This window comes from Triturus cristatus, chromosome 1_2 (assembly GCF_964204655.1).
Source record: "Triturus cristatus chromosome 1_2, aTriCri1.1, whole genome shotgun sequence".
NCBI lineage: Eukaryota > Metazoa > Chordata > Amphibia > Caudata > Salamandridae > Triturus > Triturus cristatus.
In genome coordinates, this window is record NC_140580.1 from 170,873,384 (window position 1) to 170,896,574 (window position 23,191).

The 23,191-nt window shown below is 44.5% G+C and overlaps 1 protein-coding gene across 2 annotated transcripts in view; it reads right to left on the bottom strand.

The window, feature by feature from the left end:
• RBM20 (RNA binding motif protein 20) overlaps positions 1 to 23,191 on the bottom strand; it is a 422,608-nt gene that overhangs the window by 165,688 nt on the left and 233,729 nt on the right. For both annotated transcript variants that reach the window (XM_085603428.1, XM_085603429.1), the window contains exon 2: positions 623 to 1,817. In XM_085603428.1, the coding sequence (XP_085459554.1) occupies positions 623 to 1,817 (1,195 nt within the window). The remainder of the gene's footprint in view (positions 1 to 622; positions 1,818 to 23,191) is intronic.

The following is a 23,191-nucleotide window of genomic DNA, read 5'->3' on the forward strand; positions in this document are numbered from 1 at the left end:
TAAATAATAAAATACTTGAAAATGTTTGTGGTGTGTGGAGTAGGTAAACCTATGCTCTGGTGTGCCACGACTCACTAAACAACACTTGGTAACTTGAGGCCTGAAAAGGGAGGTTTGCAATGTGTGGAAGAGACACACAACAGATAGAGGTTTTAAAGGGTCTAACCAGCAGTAATGCTGCAGTAACAACGCTGCAACGAGAAAATATCTCCCCAAAAGACTGCAATTAAATAATAAAGCAGAAATGTATTTAGTAGAAGTAAAGTGAACTCTGATGAAGATGAATACATTAACTTATTTTTCGTTGAGTGTAAATCAGTGTAGTGGATTTGTAACAGAATGAAATGATTAGCTCAAGCATTTAAAAAAATAGTTGTTAGTTCAGTATTTTAGGCCAGATAGTCTAAATATTGTACACAAAGTGGTTGTTGTTATTTGAAGTGATTGCCTCAGACAAAATCGAACTCGTACACCACAATGTATTTACATTAAATGCAACATAAACTCCATAATAGCTTCAATGGTCTGCGGCTATCAATGCAAAGTGCGCCAATCTGCTTTCTTTGGTATATTTAAACTAAGATATACATGTCTTATGACTTTAAATGAATCCATCACTTGCCTTTAGATTGAAGACCTTCTTATCACAGATGGTGCAGAGATGAGGGAGGTGCAGGGGCGGTATCCCGTGGAAGTCGTTTAACTCATGAGGCTGTAGATGCCTGCGCTGCGCCATGGATCCTGGCTGGTTCTGATCCTGCTTTTGCATCCCTTGGGAAATGCTGAAGCCCTGCTTGTTGTTGTTGTTGAACTGATTGAAAGGTGATGGGCTGTATTTGGTGTCTGAGGTTGGCTCTTCGGGGTTGTACAGATCATTCCTTACTTCATATGGCTGGCTGGTTGGTGGCCACATGACAGAACTGTGATCCGGCTTGTTTTGGCCCGAGAAGTTGAGTGCATTGTCCCACTGGTTAGTTGCTGCGGTACCATGTAACGATGAAGCCGGGTGTTGCTTCTGGCTCCCGTGCTGATGTGCATTCATGCTCGATTCACCCGTAAAGCCTGAAGAATGCACCACGGCGGCATTCTGCCCATGGGAATTGGCCAGATAGAAGTCCTTTTGAAACCCAGGATGACCGTCAGCTTTAGGTTGTCCAGACATCACATAATGGCCTTCAGCAGTCGTTCCTGCGACAGAGCCTGAGTGGGAAATGTTATTCATGAAGTCGCACTGGTGGTCTGTTTCCACTAAATACACTGGCGCGCCGGGTAGGTTGGGCTTGTAGTCATAGAAACCCCCCACAGGAGGCATGGGTCCAGGCTTATGCAAACCCATCACTACCGCCTGCTGGTTGGGCGCAGGAGGCATGGCATTCCCAAAAGGGTGCACTCCGACAGAGGTCTGGCTGTTCGCCATGCTTCCAACCTGCCCCATGCTTGCTGCGGCTATTGGCGCCATCCCTGTACTCGGAGGAGGGAAGGGTATTCCGCCTGACGCGAACCGAGGGTTGGGCAGCCCGGGTCCAAGCTGGTGCGCTCCGCTGTGCCCATGTGGTGGGCTGATCATGGCTGCGTTCCGCAAGGGATTAAAGAGAGGCTGAGACATGGCCACTTTGGAGAGAACTTGATTCAGGACGGTGGCAGCTGCTGTGTTGCTATTGACTGCGTTCTGAGCCAATTTTAGCCTGTGCAGCGTAAGCTGTGCTTGTAACTGCGCGAGCTGCACGCTGGCCGGGGAGGGGAGCAGCGGGTTCGACGTCCCTCCACCTAAATGGGTGCTGACAGCGAACGGGTTGGCCTCCAGAAACTTGGCAGCGCTGCAATGAAACAGAAGCGTGTTTAATTAACACAATACTGAACACCTGGATACTAAAGTCTACAAGCAAAAGTCATCTACTGCATTTCAAGCCCACACATACACGACCCCACTTGCATCACTCACTTCAGGATATTTTGCATTAAGACAACTGTTTAAGATAGGTTTTTAGATCCACAAAGCGAGAGAAACCTCTTCTGAGAGTACCTATCAGCCATTTTACAACGCCTTCAATGTCACACTTTAATCTGCACCATGTTTTACAGCAATATGTGATTGTTTAAGGGAAGCGTTATGGCAGTCTCATTCCTCCCACGCATTCCCTCGCCCGGCTGCTCCTGGGAACAGATGGAGATGCCTTGAGATGCGCAGCCAGCTGCCCTCCTTTTGGGGTCCTATTACATGAATTTTGCACTGTTGCAAAAATGATGCAAGGGTTGTCTCGGGTAGGAATGTGTACAGGAGGAAGGCCCCAAGTTCAAATGTAATGAGAGACACTGCTGGCCAGGGAGCAACACTGAGCATTACACAAAAACAGTTTTTTTGCACAATAGCGTTGTGGGTGTGTGACTGCTTGTAGCCACGAGTTGTGCATTTTTACCCTTTAGCACAACACAGAGCTACATATGCTCAAGCAGTGACTGCAGGGTGTAACTGCACCAGGTTGTGGAAATATGTCTGGGCCGCCCCAAGGACCACAACTCAAGTTCCTACTGGATGCACTGACTATGAGCCACTTCCTGGGTGGGCACACTCAGTGGGCCTCCCAATGGCTTGTTTGTACTTGTGCCCACATCTGTAATACAGCATCACAGGTACAGGGCAGCCTCTCGTGTGGATAGGACCGTGGCCCCAGGCATTTGGGGGAATGCTCCCTTGACACTGCACAGGAGCTGACGGTGCACCAACATCATCCATACTACAGAAGAGGTCATGCAAACATCTGCTGGCCCTTTCTGTAATAGTAAAATGCTCTAGGGTCCCAAAAACAGGCATGAACACCCGCTGCTGCTTTGGACCACTCTATGCAAACGGCCCCAGGAGAACATCAAAGGGCATATGTATCAACATCTCCATTTGCGATTCTCAACTAGCAATTTTTAAAGAATCGCTATTTGAGAATTGAAAATCGGGATGTATTTACAAAATCGCAAAACTTTAGCGATTTCTTAAAATTCCTTAATTGCGATTAGCAAATTGCGAAATCGCAATTAAGGAATACCTTCCCATTCATTTCTATGGGCCAGGAGACCCACAGGAATGAATGGGAAGTAATTCTCAAATTGCGATTCGCAATTTGCGAATCGCAATTTGAGAATAATTTCAAAGGTGCAAGGGTGTCATGATGACACCCTGATGCACCCCTGAAATGAGCATGTGTGTGCATATGCCGCACATACATGCCCTAAGGGCATGTATGTGCGCCACGTGGCACTTTGTAAAATTACAAAAAGTGCATTTTTAACAGAAATCGCAAATTACCACCAACTAGAAGTTGGTGGTAATTTGCGATTTCTTAAGGATTATTCGCAATGCTTTGGTGCGTGATACATATCATTTAAGAAATCGCAATTTGCGATTTCTTAAATGCTTACGCAAACTTAAGAAATCGCTAAATTAGCGATTCCTTAAATTTGCGATGAGAATTTGCCTCATACATCCCGTTTTGCGAATTTTTAATCGCAAACGCTGTTTTTTGCGAATCGCAGCGTTTGCGATTAAAAATTCGGTTGATACATATGCCCCCAAGTCCTAATATCTCTCCATTCCATAATGGGTCTACATGGGTTTCTGCCCCGGCCAGTCTAGAATCTCAAACACTCATCATGTACGGAAATGGCTCTATTCGCCATGACACTTAAACAGGAATGGTGCATGGATTTTCCTTATGAAATCACGAGGCCTGCAGCTCCACTCTCTCTAACTCCACAAAGCGCAACCCATTGTCTCAATGCCCCTGGAAAACCAGCAACCTACCACTATCTGATATTTTGGCGAATCACTGGGAACTTCTGTTTCTTTTTTGACAGACTAAGCCACAAGCCACTCAACAAAGTATCAGAAGGATGCTCAGCATGCAAAAAGGACAGGGTGAGCAGAGGTGAAGCAATGTCTCAGTTTGAGGCTCTATCTGCACATTGCTGTGTGTGCATATGGATTGCAGGTTGGGGAGCTAGTCTGGGAAAGTGTAGTAGAGTGTTTCTTTGTGTCTCTGGTAGAGACAATGCGAATAGAAAAAAAAGCCTTTCACAGAAAATGCCTGGAAAGGCAATATACAAAACCATCTTTCATGTACAAATGCAGGTAGCCCAGGCAGCCATTTATTCAACATTGACCTGTTCTTGTCAATAATGTTTTTTGTAATGTGTTGTATTCTGAGCGTTTTCTCCACAGTGGTCATAGAAGAAGCGAAAGGATACGGTTCTGCTTCCAAGGTTCATGTAGTGAAGGCATAATAAGGTGGTCTTGTTGGTGCGCTCACTTGCAGGGATGTGGAAGGGGTGCGGGAATGAGTGAGAGTGAGTTCCTGATGTTTAGAGTTGCTCATTATGAGAAAACCATCTCGAGATGATCAAGTCTATAACACCTACTGTGTTTTTACTGTAGATGTCCGAGAGTTCGAAGATGATCCATTTTGAAAAGTCATAGCAATGGGACTAAGGGCCTTATGTTGTACAAAGCATTCATGAAAATGGTCGCAATGTGCGCACCGACTTTTACCGAATTAATTGCTTTTTGCACACCAACATATGCTCAAACATGTTGGTTTGCAAAATGTTGATTCATATGGGGTCGTAATTTGACCTACCTCATTAATATGAGGAAGGTCGTAAATTGCGACCCATTACGAATCATTGCCATCAAAGGGGTGGCGGCCTGCTGGGGCTGCAGACCACCTTGTCTGTGCCTGTTTTTAAATACAGCAATCTTTTTTTAACCCAGACTGGAATGTGTTTAGAAAATGAAAAAGAAAAGTTTCTAAAACTTTATTTACGAATAAGCAGTAGTCCCAAGGTCCACTGCCTACTCCTAAAAAATATTTTTTACAACATTGTCAAAGGGGAAGGGACCCCTTCACATATGCGAGTGGGTTACCACCTCCTTGCGGGATTGGCAACCTGTTAATGATTTTTGATTTCCAATTTGCAATTCCGTATTTAGCAACAAATCTGTTTCGCGATTAAGTAACAAGTTACTGAATTACTTTTGGGTTCTTAACATACCCAAAAGCTATTTTGTGGTCGCGAAGGCTCCGATTTTACAAATTGTTGCCTTTGCAACTGCGAAAAAGTTTTGAATAAATGGCCCATAGTGAGCAGTATAAAGGCACACATGAAAAAGAGCCTTTAACAATAAGGTTTTGAAGATATTTGTCATTATGTAAGGTGGGAAGTAGCTAAACTGCTTCAGTTGATGGTGAGTAAAAAGGGTATGATTTCTTTCTGAGAGGCGTCTGGAAAGATGTGGGGGGGGGAGGGTGAGGGGTAGGTTTGGGCATGCAGGGAAGACATGGAGAACCTGATGGTTTGGACCTTTGATCTGAAGAAGTAAGGAAGTTTGTCTGGATGATCTGGTTGTGCACCGGGGAGTGAGGAATAAGTGCAGAGCTAGGGATAGTTTCCTGCGGCGAAAGCAAACTTAGAAAATGGGCTATGGTCAAGTAAGACAACAAAGGAAACAATACGCGTTTGCTTTATTACTTCCATGCTAAATATTGGCTTGTTCCTCTCCTCAGGAATCTAGGCTTTAAGGAACACCGTCCCGCATATAGGATCCTAAAATCTGATCTGTCTGCCCCCATTGTATGTGCCGTAGCCAAATTTTTAACTACAGCCTGGTTTATTCGTAATCGCCTCATGACTAGGTAAATTTTTATTGTAAATATTTTTTAGATTGGTTTTAGGAGTCTATCATTCCATGTTAGATAACAATTCATCTACAAAATGTCTTTTTTTATTGTGTACATTTTATTGTGTATTGTTATTGTATTTACTGCATCTTTTATGGTCCACAGTGGCCGAAATAAAGACTTGATGATGAAATTTCCTCAGAGAGGAAGGTATATTTTTTTATTTTATGAGCAGATATGAAATTAATCAACATTCCCATGATTTGGATATCTGTTTACACCCCATGTCACTGCACTAATGCTGTAATTTTCTTAATTGCCTGAAACATGAAGGACCTTTTTGGTACAGTAAAGAGTTTAAACCACTCTACATGGGTCTTCCAGGCTCTTTATTCCATGAAACTAGTGGCTCTGTTTGTTGTAGTTGATACGTGAAGTGGCGGAGAGAAGTTGCCACTTGAGAAGAACTATTTCAAGTGATTGACACTTTTAAGTAGCTGAAGGACACGCTTACATGTAAGGAGAATGTTTTAAAATAGACTTGGGGATGAGGTTTCCACAAAGGGCAGTGACGTTATGACCCTGAGGTTATATACGTCAGGCAATGCCAGAGAATTTTTCACGTCCGCTTTGTCACGGCTGTGCCCATAGAGACCACCATGTTTCATACTGGCATCCCTAGTGGGTAGGATCGCCTCTGAATGGTCATCCTGCTTCTTACTGGTTACTCCGCATGATACTGGTCTTACAACTCCGACTGGTCATTCTATTGTGTGCTGGTCACCGTAGTATATATTTGCCACACTGCTTCAAGCGGGTAGTTTTGTCATGCTAGTAATTCTGCCTTATTGGTGATCTCATGCAGTCACTACTAGTTTCTTTGACTCAAAGCTCTTTACTCACCCTGCCTGTATTCTCCTAGCACTCTGCCAGTGGCATAGAGTAAAATCATGGGGCGACCCTGCACAATGTGAAGGAGGTCCCTGTGTTTCACATATTTTACAGATATTCATTGACCTTGGGTAGAATGGGGCCCATCTGAAGGGTTGGGGTCCCCCTGCACTGCATGGGCTGCAGGGTCCCGTGCTTCGCCCCTGTAGTCTGCCTCATATTTGTTGGTCATGGCTAGCTAGGGAGCTCCATATATTTCAAGCTGTTTTTCCATCACTGTTTTAAATATTTTCTTGGAGTTATTTTGTAAACACGTAGGCTTACTCTTTGAAAAAACAGGCATCATCTGTATGTGTAACAGAAAAATGAAAGAGAAAATATTATGGGTGATGTCGTTTCAGAAAGGCAGCAGTAAAATGTGCACGATAGACGTTCCTAAATGGAGGACTAATGTGCAAATGTTGTTAATGGTTCTTAAAAACTATTTGAACTGTCATAGAATATGTTATTCTATAGAGGTCTGTGGGTGGTGTGTGGGGCTCTGAGCTCTGTACATTACTGCCACATGAGTGGGTGGGGGCGAGGGGGGGGGGGGTGTCTCCAATGAAGCACTGGGCCATGATTCTATATGGCTGCTGACCTTTCTTTCCTAAGTAAACCATATGACTGCAGAGCCGGGTGCTAAGTACAGACGCGTCACATCTTATTTAACGCCTGCATTGAGAGATATAGTGACCGGGCAAAGACCACATGGAGAGGTCTGGAAACACGACTCGAGCCTAAGACTCCAATGACCAAACCTAGTTGTTTACATCTTAAAGAGGAGGGGTTCCACCAGTTTTTTTCAACAATTCTTCCTAAAAATAGAATACATGCCAGGCGGTTATCTTAGAGATTAGACGTTACTATAGCACTGACACAGAACAGGTACTAGGAGGAATGTTTGTATTTATAGGATATGACTCCTAGGTGTTCTGACGCACAGAAGGACAAGAGACATCAGCTCAGAGTGATCGAATGGCAGGACACTCCTTCCAAACACGTTTACAGATTATAACACTACGTCAAGAACATTTGACAAGGAAAGAGGATAACTTTAGTTATTTCTAGCTTAAAACAAATTAATCAAATCATTGTAACTGTTTAAAAAATTGATAATGCTCCATCAATTTATCAATAGAGAAAAAGTCTGTGACGTGTTTTAATAGGATAATGAAGCATGGTGAATGTAAGCATGATGTGCTATCCTGCTATAGAAAACAGCAGTCATCTTAAAGTACTATCTTAAAGCTTCATAATCACAGCTCAGTCAGTGTTTAAAGCGAGGTAAAGTCTGACTTGACCATACAGGGAAAGGCACACTGGAATCCTCCCTAAAAGTGTGTAAGTATAGAAGAAATACCTTTACCTGCTCTAACAGTGCCGGACAGGAACCCACTCATGCTTTTGAATAACCCTGACATTCACACCGCTCCTTTCCACTTCTGCCGCTGATCCATCAGCCACGCTTAACCTCTCCACCTTTTCTCTGTTACTCTCAATGGGTCCTCCACACTTACTCCACTGATACAAACTCCCTGCCCACACCATCTCCACTCACAGTCCCTTTCCACTCACTCACACATGGTTGGGGGGGTGACCTCTAAGGTCCTACTAAAACTTGGCATACTATGTGTGGCCTGTGCAGCACCAGGGGGGTGCAGGACGTACATCAAAGACATGGACACTGCAAAGGATTTAAAGGGGGCCCGGGGAGCAGGGCAACAGGCAGACATGAGCTGCTGTGGCCGCAGGGGGTCTCAGCAACATCCGAACCAATGATACAGCTGCCAACTCTCGCCACTGGCATTACTGCCCAATTCCATCCCTGGCCACTCACCACTGGGACAAGCCCCACAGGCACAAGGGATGAGAGAACATTGGCCCTTCCAGGAAGCCATACTGCTTCTCCCGCCCACCCCGTACCAGACCAGGCTCCCCAGTGTTGTGTTCTTTTGGCCTGGTCCACCCCACCCCACAGCCCACACCTCCCTGGAAACCTTGGGGCTCAGTGGCACAACTCGTTCCCACAGTGAAATAAACTGATGTTCAATTGAAGAGCACCAAAACGTGGAGATAGGAATCTATGTCTAAATTAGGTCAGGCATGTGCTGCGTCATGCATACTCTAGGCAGTAAGAAGCAATACCAATTTTCACCATTTTGCTAAATATAATTTTAAAAACATAACTTTTTCCTGTTCCTCACACTTCACTCCGGCATTTCCATAAGCACTACTCGACACAAGGGACTTTTTGTGGGGCGCGAATATAATTATTTCATTGGTCTGGTGACATAGAAAAAGCTGCCAAGGGTGTGGATACCACACTAGCATGTTAAGAACCACATTTATTGGGAGTTCAAGGGATTAAGGTTCTAGGTCTATATAAACAGAAACGTTCACTTGGTCCATGGCATAGAATGTGCTTTTTCCCTGCTTTTAAACCTAAAGATTTGCAGAAATTGCATGCCACAGCAAAGTTAAAATATAAGTAACTAACAGCCCGGTATACAAACAGTTTTGCAGGTGCAATCCCTCTGGGTCACAAAAGAACACGGTTTACAACTGCAAAAGAGTGTTTTGAAATGTCCAAAACCCCTTCTACAAATTGTAATAGCCCTTTCAACTCGCAAATGGAGTTTCGTGATTCACAACAACTCGCAATAAGAAGTTAAGTTCAGGTTTGTAGATTTAAATAGCGCAGCTTATCACTGTTAAGGGTATCCAGGCGCTGTCCATGGGCACGGGGAGATTAAGTGATTTGCCCAGAATCACAGGATGTTGCGTCAACGCCAAGACTCGAACCTGGATCCCCAGCTCCCAAGTCGACAGCGTTGGCTGCTGCGCCACATCCTTTCACCAATTAGAACGGGCATGGCATGTCCCTCCTCTCCTAGTTATTATAATTCACAATGGCATGTATCAATAGTTTGTACAGTGGCGTATCAAGGGGGGGGGGGGCGGCAAAAGCTTTGGGGGTGGAGGCCACAGGAAGCACCAGCACCCACCACCCGCTCTTCCATTCACCCGCTGTGGGCGTCAAACGCAGAAGCCGCCACGTGCGGCATAAGGCCTAGCTACGCCACTAGTTTACAACCATGATTGCGGTCGCAAACCATCAACCATATACAGACACTTCAGAGGATGGGTATCTGATACGCTTAAGGAACTGTGTCAGGCGGCTTTGTGGGCAACAGAGACGAGCCGAGGGGGGCAACAAATGTAAATAACTTTCTAATAACCACCACCTGTTCCTTTATAGTACACATGCTGCATTAAAAACTGCGGGGCAGATTTACAAGCCCCTTGCGCCACTTTTGCGTCACTTTTCCCATGTGAAAAGTGACGCAAAAGTGGCGCAAGGGGTTTGTAAATCTGCCCCTTCATGTTTTGGAATGCAGTGATGGAGGTCCTTCCTCCCCTGCAAGCCACTATGCCTGCATTTACGGCCAATCTTTAGGGGATTACAAATTGCAACCTGCCTACTTAATATGCATTAAGCCGGAGGTTTTTTCAGTCACCTGCGATTGTATAATTTGCAGTACGACTATTAACACATAGGTCGCCCCACAAACTGCATACCCGCTCACAAACCAGCTAATGTGCAAACTGCCCATCTCTGCTTTGTGACATAAGGGAGCACATCAGAATCCTAAATGTACTACTTCTGCACTAAGTAAAATACATGCTCCTGAACGCAAACAATGTTTGTAAATCTTAGCACAAAATTTTTTGCATATTTGTTTAAAAAATGTCCACGGATATTTTTTGCCAAGTAGTAATGTAGAATGTATTCACCATGCTTGGAGAGTGATAACTTGTGGTTCCTAAAACACTTTAAACTCCACACATTATTATTAAACTGTTCACATTTTTTGAAACTGTAAAGAACAACTTTGATCTGCACCGACCTAATTGTGTGCTGACTCCCACATGGTTAGAATATTCTGCTCCTGTGTCCGTCCAGCTTTGACTCCAAACTCTCAGAACAGTCGAATGACTCCCTCGGACATGAGACTCCAGGCACACTGCTAATATTAATGTTATGACAGCGTCTGGTTCAGAGTTGCATTTCCGTGCACATCGAATGCAACAGACCTCTGTCGTGCTTTTTTAAGTGCGGCCAGTTGTATTTAACTTCTCTGGCCCAGGTCCACGGCTGTGAGCGTTGTGAATGCCTTCCACGTGAGCTTTGTAGTTGTTCAGATGTCTGTCGCGGTGAAGGATCTGTGCGGTGGATTAGCAGAGAGATGTCTGCTATGAGAGCGATGAGAAGTCTAAATTGGATCCATTAGCCACACAGAAACAGCAGACACATAAACAGGAAGTGCTGCGTGCTTCCAAATTACGGCTGCTGTTGAAAACCACAGCATGATCGCCTAAGTCTGATGGTTTTGTAACCTAACAACATTTGTTGTGAAGTCGGTTGTATGTCAGAATATCGAGTACAAAAATATTGTCCTACTAAAATAGTGAATCCGCAATGCCGACCTCCACTGTACCAAGTTAAATGTATGAATAAAGTGTTATAAAAAAAAATACAAAACGTGTCACCACCTAAAAATGACATTCACAAGCTACCAATACAAATGTAAAATGTAGATTTACTATTGTTAATGACACATCAACAAATCACGACAATATTTATATCTTCAAGGTACATAAAAGTGAAGTAAAGCATAGTATAGTAACTATATGTACTTACCTTCACAGTGTGATCTAATGAGATCTAACCACCAGTGTCTCCTTGCTATCCCTGGCTTTCATAAGGCCATGACGGGTGGCAGAGCCTTCGCGGTTAGAACCTCTAAACTTTGGAATGCCCCGCCACTCTCCATCCGCTTATCGGAGTCAGAACGAACCTTTCGGCGTGCCCTGAAAACCTTGTTTTCACCAGCACCTAGTTTTCTTTTTTTTCTCGCCTGTCATCTACCGTCGGGGTTGTTGTGTGCTTTACAAACTCCTTAATAATAACAATAATAATGTTGTGGTAGTCAATTTTCTGGCTACAATATTTTTGAAGGACAAAATTTAAAACACAGTATTCAGGTAGAATACCATTATGTCCAGTAATAAAAGTAATTTATGTACTAAAAACACTTCAGTAAAACGTAATCTATTCATTCAGTTATTCACTGTTAAGCAAAAAGAAATAGATTCTAAACCTGATCTTACTTTTTATTGTGGTCGCACTAACAGCCAGATACAGCTGTCGTCAAGCGATAACATGGTATACCATACTCCACAGAGCCAATCCTTGCTCAAGATTGGATGGTGTTTGCCTCAGTCTCAGTTGCCATGCTTCCATTAGTTGCATTCCTCCATTTTTGTGTTTGATTCATCCACAGGAGAGTATGGTTATGCCGTGAGTCGATTTATCATTCTTTCTTCTACGAACACAGCTTTGTAAACAGGTCCACGTTTAAAACATCAGTTTCCTGCCTTTTACTGCGACCTAGTTGTCACTACAAAACTCTACCCAGTACTATAAATAAGCATTGGCAATGTCAAATGTTCTAGTTTGTTTGTAACGGTATGAGAGACGGATTGGAATTTGCCAATGGTTGTACTTGTTCTCTGACACTGGGCAAATGAAGCGGTTTCCCTACACAGCAGTACTCTATTCTTTCAAGTTTGTCAGTGCTTACAAGTAAGATAAATACTAGGATCAGCACTGAACGATAGAAAGGGGAAGAAAGTAAACAACCACAAGGTTAAAAAGAAACAGAAGCTAGATATCTTAAACAAGCCCATCATGAAATCAGTTGCATTTTTGCCAAGAATTGAGAAGAAAGCTTACTGGAATCCCTTGCGAGGTGAAGATGGAGAAGCATTGTTCGCATTTTGGGTAGCACATTCTGAGATGCCTCACTCAGCGCATGGCTTAGTGCCTGTGCAGCCGGAATCACCGCATTGTCTCCACAGGCTGTCCAGGGGGACGTTTCGTGAGCTGTCTGGAGTACATGGCAAGAATGGTGGCAGCAGCATCGAGAAAAAACAGTGCTGAGCGAAAGATGTCCAACCTAGGTCTTTTCTTTGCATGTCAAGCAAACTCAATGATTTCCAAAATATGGGCATGGTCAAACAATATAATATGCTCTTTCCAAGATGGAGGTCTATCCATAGGATGTTATCTGAGTGTCCCATTCCAAGGTGAAATAAGGTCTTTTTCCTCTGTTTTCAGTACCGGTTAGAACCATTTAAATGTGAAGGATGTATCACAACCCCTTTCTTCACTTATTTATCATCATGTTTTTCGTTCCCTTGCTTGCAAATTTCTCCTACTTTTTTTGCAACTGGAACGTTCAGCTGGATTCTACTTCTGGAATTTAGCCTGAATCTTTCCTCCTTGGTATTTTTGAAGGGGAGTTTGGTGCTTTGCGATTTTATTCACTGCTAATCTTCAAACAAGATTCATAAGGCTGTCACATAGGTGTTTTTCCTTTGTGGGCTTTTCCTTCTGTTTGTGATCCTTTATTGAAATACTTGACCTTTCAGAGATACTATTATGTGCCAGTTGGCACTAAGGCTTTCAAAAGAAATGCCATTTTCATCTGGTTGAAGAAAACGGAACCATAAAAACACATAAAATCCCCGAAGACCAAAACCTTTAAAAAAAAAAATGTTGATGGAAAAATGCAGATTTCCAATTCCATCACACAGACCACTGCCTTTGCCCACTACCAATCAGCGAAATTGGCCACATCTGTCTAAACTTCAACTTTAACAAACCTGGGTCAGTGCACTGGCACAGTCCTCAACAAGCTGGTCTTTTGGCAACAGTCTCCTCCTAGGGGTCCACTGTACTCCTCCCAACCTCTGGAAAAAACACTCAACTTTGCCATCCCACCCTCAATATCTTCTAAAATCACCACATAGCTGTCTTACACAGCCTTCTCTGTCCGGGGACTTCCCCCCAGCTTTTTCTTGTGACAGCCATTTCATGTTACCACCCTGGTTCTCCATTTCCATCACAAACACCACAAAACCTGACCTGCTTTAAATTCCCCCACTCCTCCTCACAATGTAGGCCACTTTTTTCCTGGCACCCCCTATCTAGAACAGACTCCCACAATCTAGCATTTCCAAAATAGAACTCAAACATCACTTCTTTAACTGAAGGATAGCACATCATCACTAACCCCACAGAGGTCATCATGATCATTCTGCGGTATTTAATACCTAATCTGAAGTTCTTGCAATGTGTCAAAATGGAGGCCATGGAAGTGGGAAGAGTTGACAGTGGTCCCAACACTTTTCAATGGCCATCGGTATAGAGGTCATCCCAACGTACAACACAAAAAGATACAAAGTGAGCTCCCATTTTTTTAACTCGCCCATTGCCCTCACGGCCTCGCATACAGCACAAAAAGATGAAAAGTGAACTATCATTCAGTCATCCCTTACACGGCCCAAGTGCAGCAGAGAAAGAAAAAAAGTGAGCCAGATTTTTTCAACACTTTAATGTCCCAAATAAACAAGTAGCTGGAAAAACTAATTATCAAATGTCCAGGCTCAGAAATATTTTTCTACTAAGTGAAACTAATGGGAGCATTACCCAGTGCCAGAAACAACTACAAAGTCAGGCAGACTGAGGGTCAGCTGAAAGCTGAAAATCAAGCTTTGAAAAGCCAATAAATAGATCAGGCCATGGCAAGCTGACTGCAAGCATATGCCACAAAAATGAAAAAATATAAAGCATGTCACCATCTAAAAATTGCATTCACATGCTAGAAATACAAATGTAAAATTTTAAAAAGGAATACGAATTACGTACAATTTTAATAAAAGATTACAGGTGCTTCCTAGCATGCAGGTGTACTTGGAGTAGGTATAGAAAAGGCATTTTGTTTTGACACACATCACAAGAAAATATGATTTCAATCAGTGTTAAAACATTTTTTTAACTATTGTTTTTGAATTATTGCTCCATGAAGACATAATTTAAACACACAAAGAGGCCTAAAAAAGGAACAACAATCAAAAGAATAATAACATTGACAAAGCAAAGCATTTACCCACCAGATCAGGCTTTGAAGAAAACTTCTTTTTGACAGATGAGCCCTTGTGGCTATGCAAAACGCTGACACTCACAGTGTAAGAGAACCAGTGGTTGAATTGTGCTTACCAATTGCCTCTTGGTGTGTGCGACAGTGGTAAAAGCAAAACAGCTGAAAAGACCAATGCTTGAAGAGGGCTGACACCATTTATTTATTTTTATTATGATGGTGAAACAGCTAAACCTGTTATAAGGTCAGACCTGAAAACATGATCATACAAAACCTGCCTTCATCTCAACTCTTTTCCAGTATGTCGAATTAATTTCAAAATAATATGCACTATGCAAAAGCCATAGCAAAGTAATAAAGCTGGCTAGACCTCATATCACTAATCACCCACAACAAGGCAGGATAAAAGGCCACACACTGACATCCATTCATGCGCAGCGGCACAGTGAAGAATGGAGAGGGCTCGGCTGCAGCATCACATCGTTGTAGGAATACAAAACAAGCATTAAAAATGCAATAGGTCTCGCCTTTCATTAAGTTAAAGCCATTTGCGTTGCTATACAATACCATTAGCAAAGCAAATGGCTTTAACTTAATCAAAGGCGAGACCTATTGCATTTTCAATGCTTGTTATTTTGGTGCCCAGGCCTATTCACTGTCCCAGTCTGACCCTGCTTGGACCCCGATGTAGGCTTCATGAAGGAGCAATGCGATTTCTAGGTGATTGCACGAGGTTTGTAAACTATTAAAAGTGAGTAAAACAGCATAAATGCAGAGCTAGGACAGTAATAATAAGGGGCACACTATATTGGTGGTGACAAACCTTGCGGTAGTGTTTTTTTGCTCTCCCAAACGTGGAGACATGGAATCTTTCTTTAGTTCTCTGTTGCTTTATTATTATTCACCACACACAAGGTTATTTCATTAGGTTTACTTTACCGACCTTTGAAGGTTGATAAACTGGCTGCCTGTGTAACTTACACATCACATACAGTTTTCGGCTGCAGCCTAATAACTGGCTGGGCTATCTGCCCAGTCAAGATGTAAATCACAGCATTAAGCACAGTAGATGGATAGAAAACTCTAGTGGGAAAGTAGAAAAACGCTTGGGAGATAGCGGGTAGTGCAAAAGCACAAATACTGTAGTTTGCATGGTTACCCAGGTGTCAGATTAAAGGGTGGCTTGTAATACAACCTGCAGTGTATCCTAGACCACAAGATAATAATTTCAGCAGATATGAATTCCACACCTATTGGCTTTGCCATTGCTTCTTAAAAATGTTTGATTTGGAAAAGGGTTAGTCGATTTGGGGATCCACTCGGATTTTCAGGTTTTTAAAAAGTGGCAGCACTAGAATTAGAACAGCTGTATCTCAAAGTGGTGATGTAAGTCAGTGGATCATATCTTTCCCCACAAGTTAGACTTTAGATTTCTAAAATTCAAATATCAAATATTTTCTGGACTGTTTTGAGGACAGTAACCTCGTGCGTTTGCTTGAAATGTTCTAGTGCAACTTTCTTCCCGCTGTGAGATGTGTAACTCCAGAGGAGCAACATCTGACGCCGCATTCTGCGCTGAAATAGTGCACGGCACGCAACCCCACTCTGCAGTTTGCAGCACCGCTCTACATGGGCGATCCCAGGCGTGAAACACCGGACAGGAAGTCCTTAACAATCAGCTTGTGGTGCGGTACAAGGACCCAACAGCCTGAGTGCAGCGTACGTCATGCCGTTCGCAAGTGCTGGAGGTTCGCAGTTTCACTGAAGCCTCGGACAGGGAGTCCGGGAGTGCACCTAGAGAAGAGATTACGCGGCCTCCGCGCACTGCCCTCGAGATCCACCCTCCTGTGTCTCTGGCGATGCTGGCCCAGAAGCACAAGTTCCTGGAGCCGGAAGCGCGCGGCCGCGCGTGCCCGCCTGTTGAATAGGAGCAGCATGGCGGCTGAATTAGAATTGCTAGCTGCTCTTGCGCTGGATCACAAGGAACCGTCACCTGCATTACCGAAATAACCGCTCCGCCGAACCCAGACGCCTTTCTTCCACCCTGCGCACCAGCTAGGCTCGGGGACATGGAGAATATGAAGCTTGAGTTTCCACCCCTGCCGCGGTTTAAAGAGGACTCGGAGGTAAGAACCCCAGAAGTACTGCTACTGATCAGGGGTGTTGTGGGTACTTATGAATAATGTCAAGGTGTGCTGTGATTACCAGAGACAAGCACTTACTTCGGTGCGCGTTGACGACCCGGCAACAGGAGGCACTAGCAAGTGGTGGAAGCTACCATAGCCTCGGCCATTGACTCTGTTACGTTTGACACTTTCAGCAGCCATTGAGGCGTACTTTGTATATGTTTGACATGTAGGTACGGGAATGTGCTGGCAGTACTTAAGACTTGTAGGCACTGAGTTATGGTCTTCATATTACAGAGACCAATTAAAAAAGCTGTCTCCGTGGAGCCGACGGGGGGAAGGGAAAGTGGAAGTAACGCCGTCGTATGCGTTCACAGGCGCGTACACAACCTCCAGTCGCCCCTGCGCGTGCCCTTCTCCTGTCTCCCTTCCGAAGCAAGTCAGTAACAATAGATCTCGCTAGCAACCGCACTTCGCGCTGCATCGCCAGGCGAGACCTAAAAAAGAATTTTACGTGGTACTTTATAGTAAATACCCATCTCACATTTAGTGTAGACTAGCCTATAATTACTGGTAATGTGGATCTCTGGCCACCTAACCACTTCTTTTCATCCCCTGAGACCTGCCCCAAATTGACAGTCTCAATTAATATAGGACTAGCTGATACATGGACTACTGTGTAATAACTAATTGAACAATAAACTATCATTCACTCCTTGTCGTAGACTAACTGGTTCCTGGCTATCAAATGCTGCATAAGTAACTGAAAGTCCTCCTCAGAAGTCACTCTCCAACGCACTGATCTGCCCTGACCATTCACAGTGGAGTTAATTTTCTAGGTCTGGATCTTGACAGCGCAGCTAGGTATATTGCTTTGGGTGTTCGCCTTTCAATCATTGGCTTTCTTTCATCAGCCTCTTTCAGCCATTGGCTTTAAACACTGTCAATCAAGTCTTGGCTAAGCCCAGTGAAGTATTCATCAGTCACCTAATGCTACTGGCTGTTTTAGTGTATCTTTCCACCTCTACCTGAGTGCTTATATTGAAATGCATTAGAAACTACTTTACAATTGCCCACACTGTCTATTCCTTCTGGCTTCATCCCATGTGTATTGCTTACATTTGCTAATGCTGCATGCAATAGCATATTAAACCCAGACCAATTAGCTTTGCAAATGCTCGTTATTTAATGATTTTAATATAATCTCCATTTGTTGAAATACATGGACAGAAATGAAAATTCAAGAATATACCAGACACACCATAGGCCACACATGACTAAAATTAGGGAATCACACAGCAGGTGCCATTTGCTTGCTCGGAGATGGTCAACATACACCACATGATATTTACTATATATATGGACACATGGTGAACCCAGTCATTAATGTAATCCCCAAGCTATTAGTAGTAGGCTTACTCCAGTGAAGATCTATGGGAAAGAATTCCAAGCACGCCATTGCAGAATCCATAACTCCCATCGAGTGACCTGTCTAATGAGATATTAAAGGGAGGCAAGTAATTACTAGGTACAGAAAAACACATTTCCTCCTGTTTGATTTGTTTTGAGTTTCTAGTATGTTGCGCAATTGTTGCAAAATCTTTCTGGGGAAATGGAAGCATCCAGGAGTATGTATGTTGCAGGGTATTTATACATTTAATGGCTACCATTGACATTTTTATTGATGAAATTGCATACAAAATATTATTAATAAACCCCTCTCATTCTAATACGTTTTCTTTAAGAAGTCAAAGTGATAGAGACTTCTTAGGGGCTAATTACTAGTTTGTCGGTCTATGCGGCCGCGAAAGTGATCGCAATCGCGATCAAACATCAAAGCAGCGAAAGTGAAAGTAATTGCGGTCAAGCGCGGCGGTGCACCCGCACACATGCGCTGTAGTTCTAGGCTGGCCTGGTAGCACTTTTTGGAGCCCTCTCAAAAAGTCTCGCCAGACCAGCGCATGCGCTGAGTCAGGCGACACCTGAAAAGAAACACCAATTTGTGAAAACAGGAGACTTGAGAGGGTGTTTCTTCATCTAACTGCTGAGTTTGCTTCTAAAATGGCGCAGTCAGGATAGGCAGACCTGACAGGAACATATGTTGTGTGAAGCCACCATCAAAATGGGGCAAGCCATCCCTAATTCTGAGTTTTGGGGAGCATTTTCCTATTGCCTGGACAAATATGACAGTGTTGGATATCATAAAGGGATTATTTTGAATTTGGAAAGACATCCACAATCCCGCCACTTCCTGCTTCGTGTTAACTGTTACAGAATTCTGTATTCTAGATTTTGTACGTCTATTCAAACGTGACACCCAACATCATAAGAACATGTGTGAGCAGTTTGTTTAACTTAATGCTTAACTCTGCAGACGTTACTTTGTAACGTACGCACACCACCACAGAGTGAGGCAGCTTTGTAGCATGAGTGAGCCTGTGCAGCGGTAGATGAAAGCCGAAGAGTTTCTGAAGGAGAAATGGATTTGGGTTGATCCAATGGAAGTGATATTCCATTCCAGTGGTAGGACCTTGAAAATCTATCTCTGACACCACTTCAGGTGTACGCTAGTAGATCAAAATGTTATTTTGGTGGTTACCTAACTGAGAGTGTATCATTTAAAAAAAAAAAACATGCTCCATGCTCTCTGTGATACGTGTAGCAGTAGAGTCAAACTGCTGCATCTGTCGACGGGGCCTAATTTTCTGCCACTGGTTTCTCGTAAGCCCTTTAAACTACTCTGCAACCCTCAGTGGCGTAGCTGCGGCGGGGGGGGGGGGGGCTTTGGGTTGGGGGATCTGCCCCCTGCGGCATGGGTTTTGGGGGCGGTGCCCCCATCACCTGCCGTCTCGGGCGGCAACAGCACCCCCTCCCCCGCCTCTCAATGCGTTTGCCGCGACAAACACACAAAATACTCGCCAGTTTTTCAAATATTAATGCCTAGTCTGTTTTCCAAAAGGCTCTGAATTTGCATTAGGAGAAGCAGTTGGGATAGGGAATAACAGAAGCAATCAACAAAACAAGATATTCACACTGATTTTCCCCTTCCAAGAACTGAAGAACAAATGAGGGTATGTTGTGAGTTGCCTAACGACCATACAGCCTTTAAGGGAATAACTTCCAGAATTAGAAAAACACTATTTACTGCAGTTTAGTGCCATACTTTATTATCTTAGGCCAAATACATTCTACTATCAATATGACTGGAAATGTTATTGTTGTTATTGTTGTTGTTGTTATATTGGATTTATATCGCGCCCAATCACCTACAGGTTTCTAGGTGTCTTTACTAATGTTGTCTTGTATTTTTTTTGTTTTTACTATTTCTGTTTATGGGCATATAAACAAGTAGGTCAGAGACCTGCTCTCCCCCCGCAGCTCCACTGTTCAAGCACCTTCTCTGCCTTACTCTGCTGCCCGTGCGCCTCTCTCTGCTTCTTCTGCCTGCTGTTCTCTGTTCTGCCTTTTGACCCGTTCTGACCTATTTTCTGCCTTCTGACCCGCTGTGCCCCGTTTTCTGCCTACTGCCTTTCTGACCCGTTCTGCCCCATTTTATGTCTTCTGCCTCTACCCCGTTCTGCCCCCTCTCTGTATTTTTTCCATCCTTTTTCCACTCTGCCCGTGCCCGCTGCTACCACTGTGCCCCCCGCCGCTGCTGGTTTCCCGCCTCCCGCTTTCCCGCCTCCCAGGGATCTACTTAATGGCAACCGCTGCGAGGCAGTGCGAGCAAGACCCCCGGCCTCCTGGTCAGAGACCTGCTCTCCCCCCTCAGCTCTGCTCTTCAAGCGCCTTCTCTGCCTTCCTCTGCTTCCCGTGCGCTTCCCTCTGCTTCTTATGCCTGCTGTTCTCTGTTCTGCCTTCTGACCCGTTCTGCCCCGTTTTCTACCATCTGCCTTCTGACCCACTCTGCCCCGTTTTCTGCCTTTCTGACCCGTCCTGCCTCATTTCTGCCTCTACCCCGTTCTGCCCCCTCTCTGTATTTTTTCCATAATTTTGCCACATTGCCTGTGCCCGCTGCTGCCCCTGTGCCTCCCGCTGCTGCTGGTTTCCCACCTCCCGCTTTCCCTCCTCCCAGATGCGCTTTCCGCCCCCCTCCCCTACTGAATGGCGGCCGCGCCACTGGCACGCCGCTGGCAAGCCCGTCTGCACCCGTCCGCGACCCAACCCGACCGCGACCAGCGACCCTAGTTCTCCGGCCATCCTCCTCTACAACCACGACAACCTCCTCGCACTCAAACCCGGAAGAAACACCAACTGCCAGAGATCGATGCCGAACACCACGTTCGGCCAGTTCTCCTGCAGAGAATGCCAACAATCCTTCACCACCAACCGCCTACCCACGCCCTCTGACTCCTCAACGGACGCCCATACCACCAAAGCTCTGACGCGAATCCTCCTCAACGTGGACTCCCTCCACAGACAGGCCACGGAGATCTGGGACCTGCTCGACACCATCTCGCCAGACTTCGCCTTCCTCACAGAAACATGGAACAATGCCACTTCTGCCCCCGACATCGCCACCGCCATCCCCGACGGATACAAGATCCAGAGAAAGGACCGCCCCCACCACCCAGGAGGAGGACTCGCCATCGCACACAAGATCTCCCTCCGAATCTTATCCTCTCTCTCACGAAGAACCCCGAAGACACCAGACTCAGCTTCCAAGAAGGAATGAAAGACGTCGCAGCCTGGATGAATGACAGCTGCCTATAGTGGAACTCGGGGAAGACCAAGGTCCTTGTCCTTGGACCCTTCCCCACAGCGTGGGACAGCACCTGGTGGCCCCCTGCTCTCGAAAACCCACCCACGCCAATGGACCATACCCGGAACCTTCGCATCATCCTGGATTCCTCCCTCACCATGATCCGCCAGATCAACACCGTCGCCTCAACCTGCTTCAACTCCCTCTACATCCTCCGAAAGACCTTCAAGTGGAACCCCTAAGAATGCAGAAAGACCGCCACCCACTACTAACAAGCAGGCTAGACTACGGCAACGCCCTCTATGCCGGAATCAACAAAACCCTGCTATACTGGCTTCAAACCATCCAGAACACCACAGCCAGACTCATCCTCGGAACCACTCGACATGAACACATGACCCCACACCTACGAGACCTGCACTGGCTCCCCATCGAGAAGAGGGTAACCTTCAAGCTACTAACCCACACCTACAAATCCCTCCACAACATCTGACCCAAATACCTCAACAAAAGAGTCTCCTTCCACGTACCCAAAAGGAACCTCTGCTCTGCTGACCTCGCCCTAGCAGATACCCCACGCATCCGCAGAACCAGAGCAGGTGGTAGAGCCTTCTCCTACATCACAGCAAGGACCTGGAACGAGCTCCCAGTCAAAATCAGACGCTCCCCCACTCTGAACATCTTCAGGAAGAAACTCAAGACCTGGCTCTTCGACTGACCCAGAGCTGCACCCCGCCCCAGCGCCTTGAGACCCTCACGGGTGAGTAGCACGCTTTATAAACCCCCTGATTGATTGATTGATTGATTGATTGATTGATTGATTGATTAAAATAATACATGCATATGCAGATTCAATTATTTCACAAATACTATTGAGTTGTTTCTGCGGCTTTGTTCTATGAGTGGTTCTCCTTTTAAGATAAAGAGACTAAAACCTAAAACAAAAACACAACGTAATATATAACAACCTAATGTCCAAGACCAGGAGACAACACCCGCTCAGAGCATGAGGAAGGGGGCAGACCTTCAGTGAACCACTGTATAACTCCATTCCTGTTTCTTTTATATGTTTCTATTTTTTATTATTATTGCAGTGCTATGTATATTGTTTTTACATTTTGTTTCTTTCTCATGTAAGAATCTAGAGATGGTCATCGGACTATGCACATGTTGTCTGAACATTATGTATCTTGTTATAATCCCTTATCGCAATTGGTTTTTTTTTCCTTTGCTTTGTTTTTTGAAAATCTAATAAAAACCTTTTGAACAAAAAAATATATAACAACCTAACATTTCTACTCATATTGTTAAGCGCGCTAGGTCGTACAGCAGACACGGCCATGACAAGTAAGGGTGTTGGCTTATTTTCACTGGATGTATTGTATTTGGAGCGTCACAGCTGTAGGTGCTCTTTACTTGACCCACAGCAGGCCTTGGACCGCAAAAAGAGACTGAAAAATGATGCCAATCAAGTGTAGGGTTTCTGCGCCGTTACATCGAGTGCCCCTGTGGCATGCGGCACACTATCTCAGTCAGGCTGCTTCAACAAACCCCAAAGTAAAGAGGAGAAGATTACATGCTATTGCAATTTAAATGTGTACTGCGTTCAAAATCTGTCTAACATTATCAATAAAAATATTGCTAGTAACTCTACATTGAAACACCAATTAATATTTTGAAGTGTTTCATGTTACTGGTTAAATAATATTGCAATCTTAAAGGCTTCTTCTTTTCTATCTGCTCACACGGTGTTGTTTT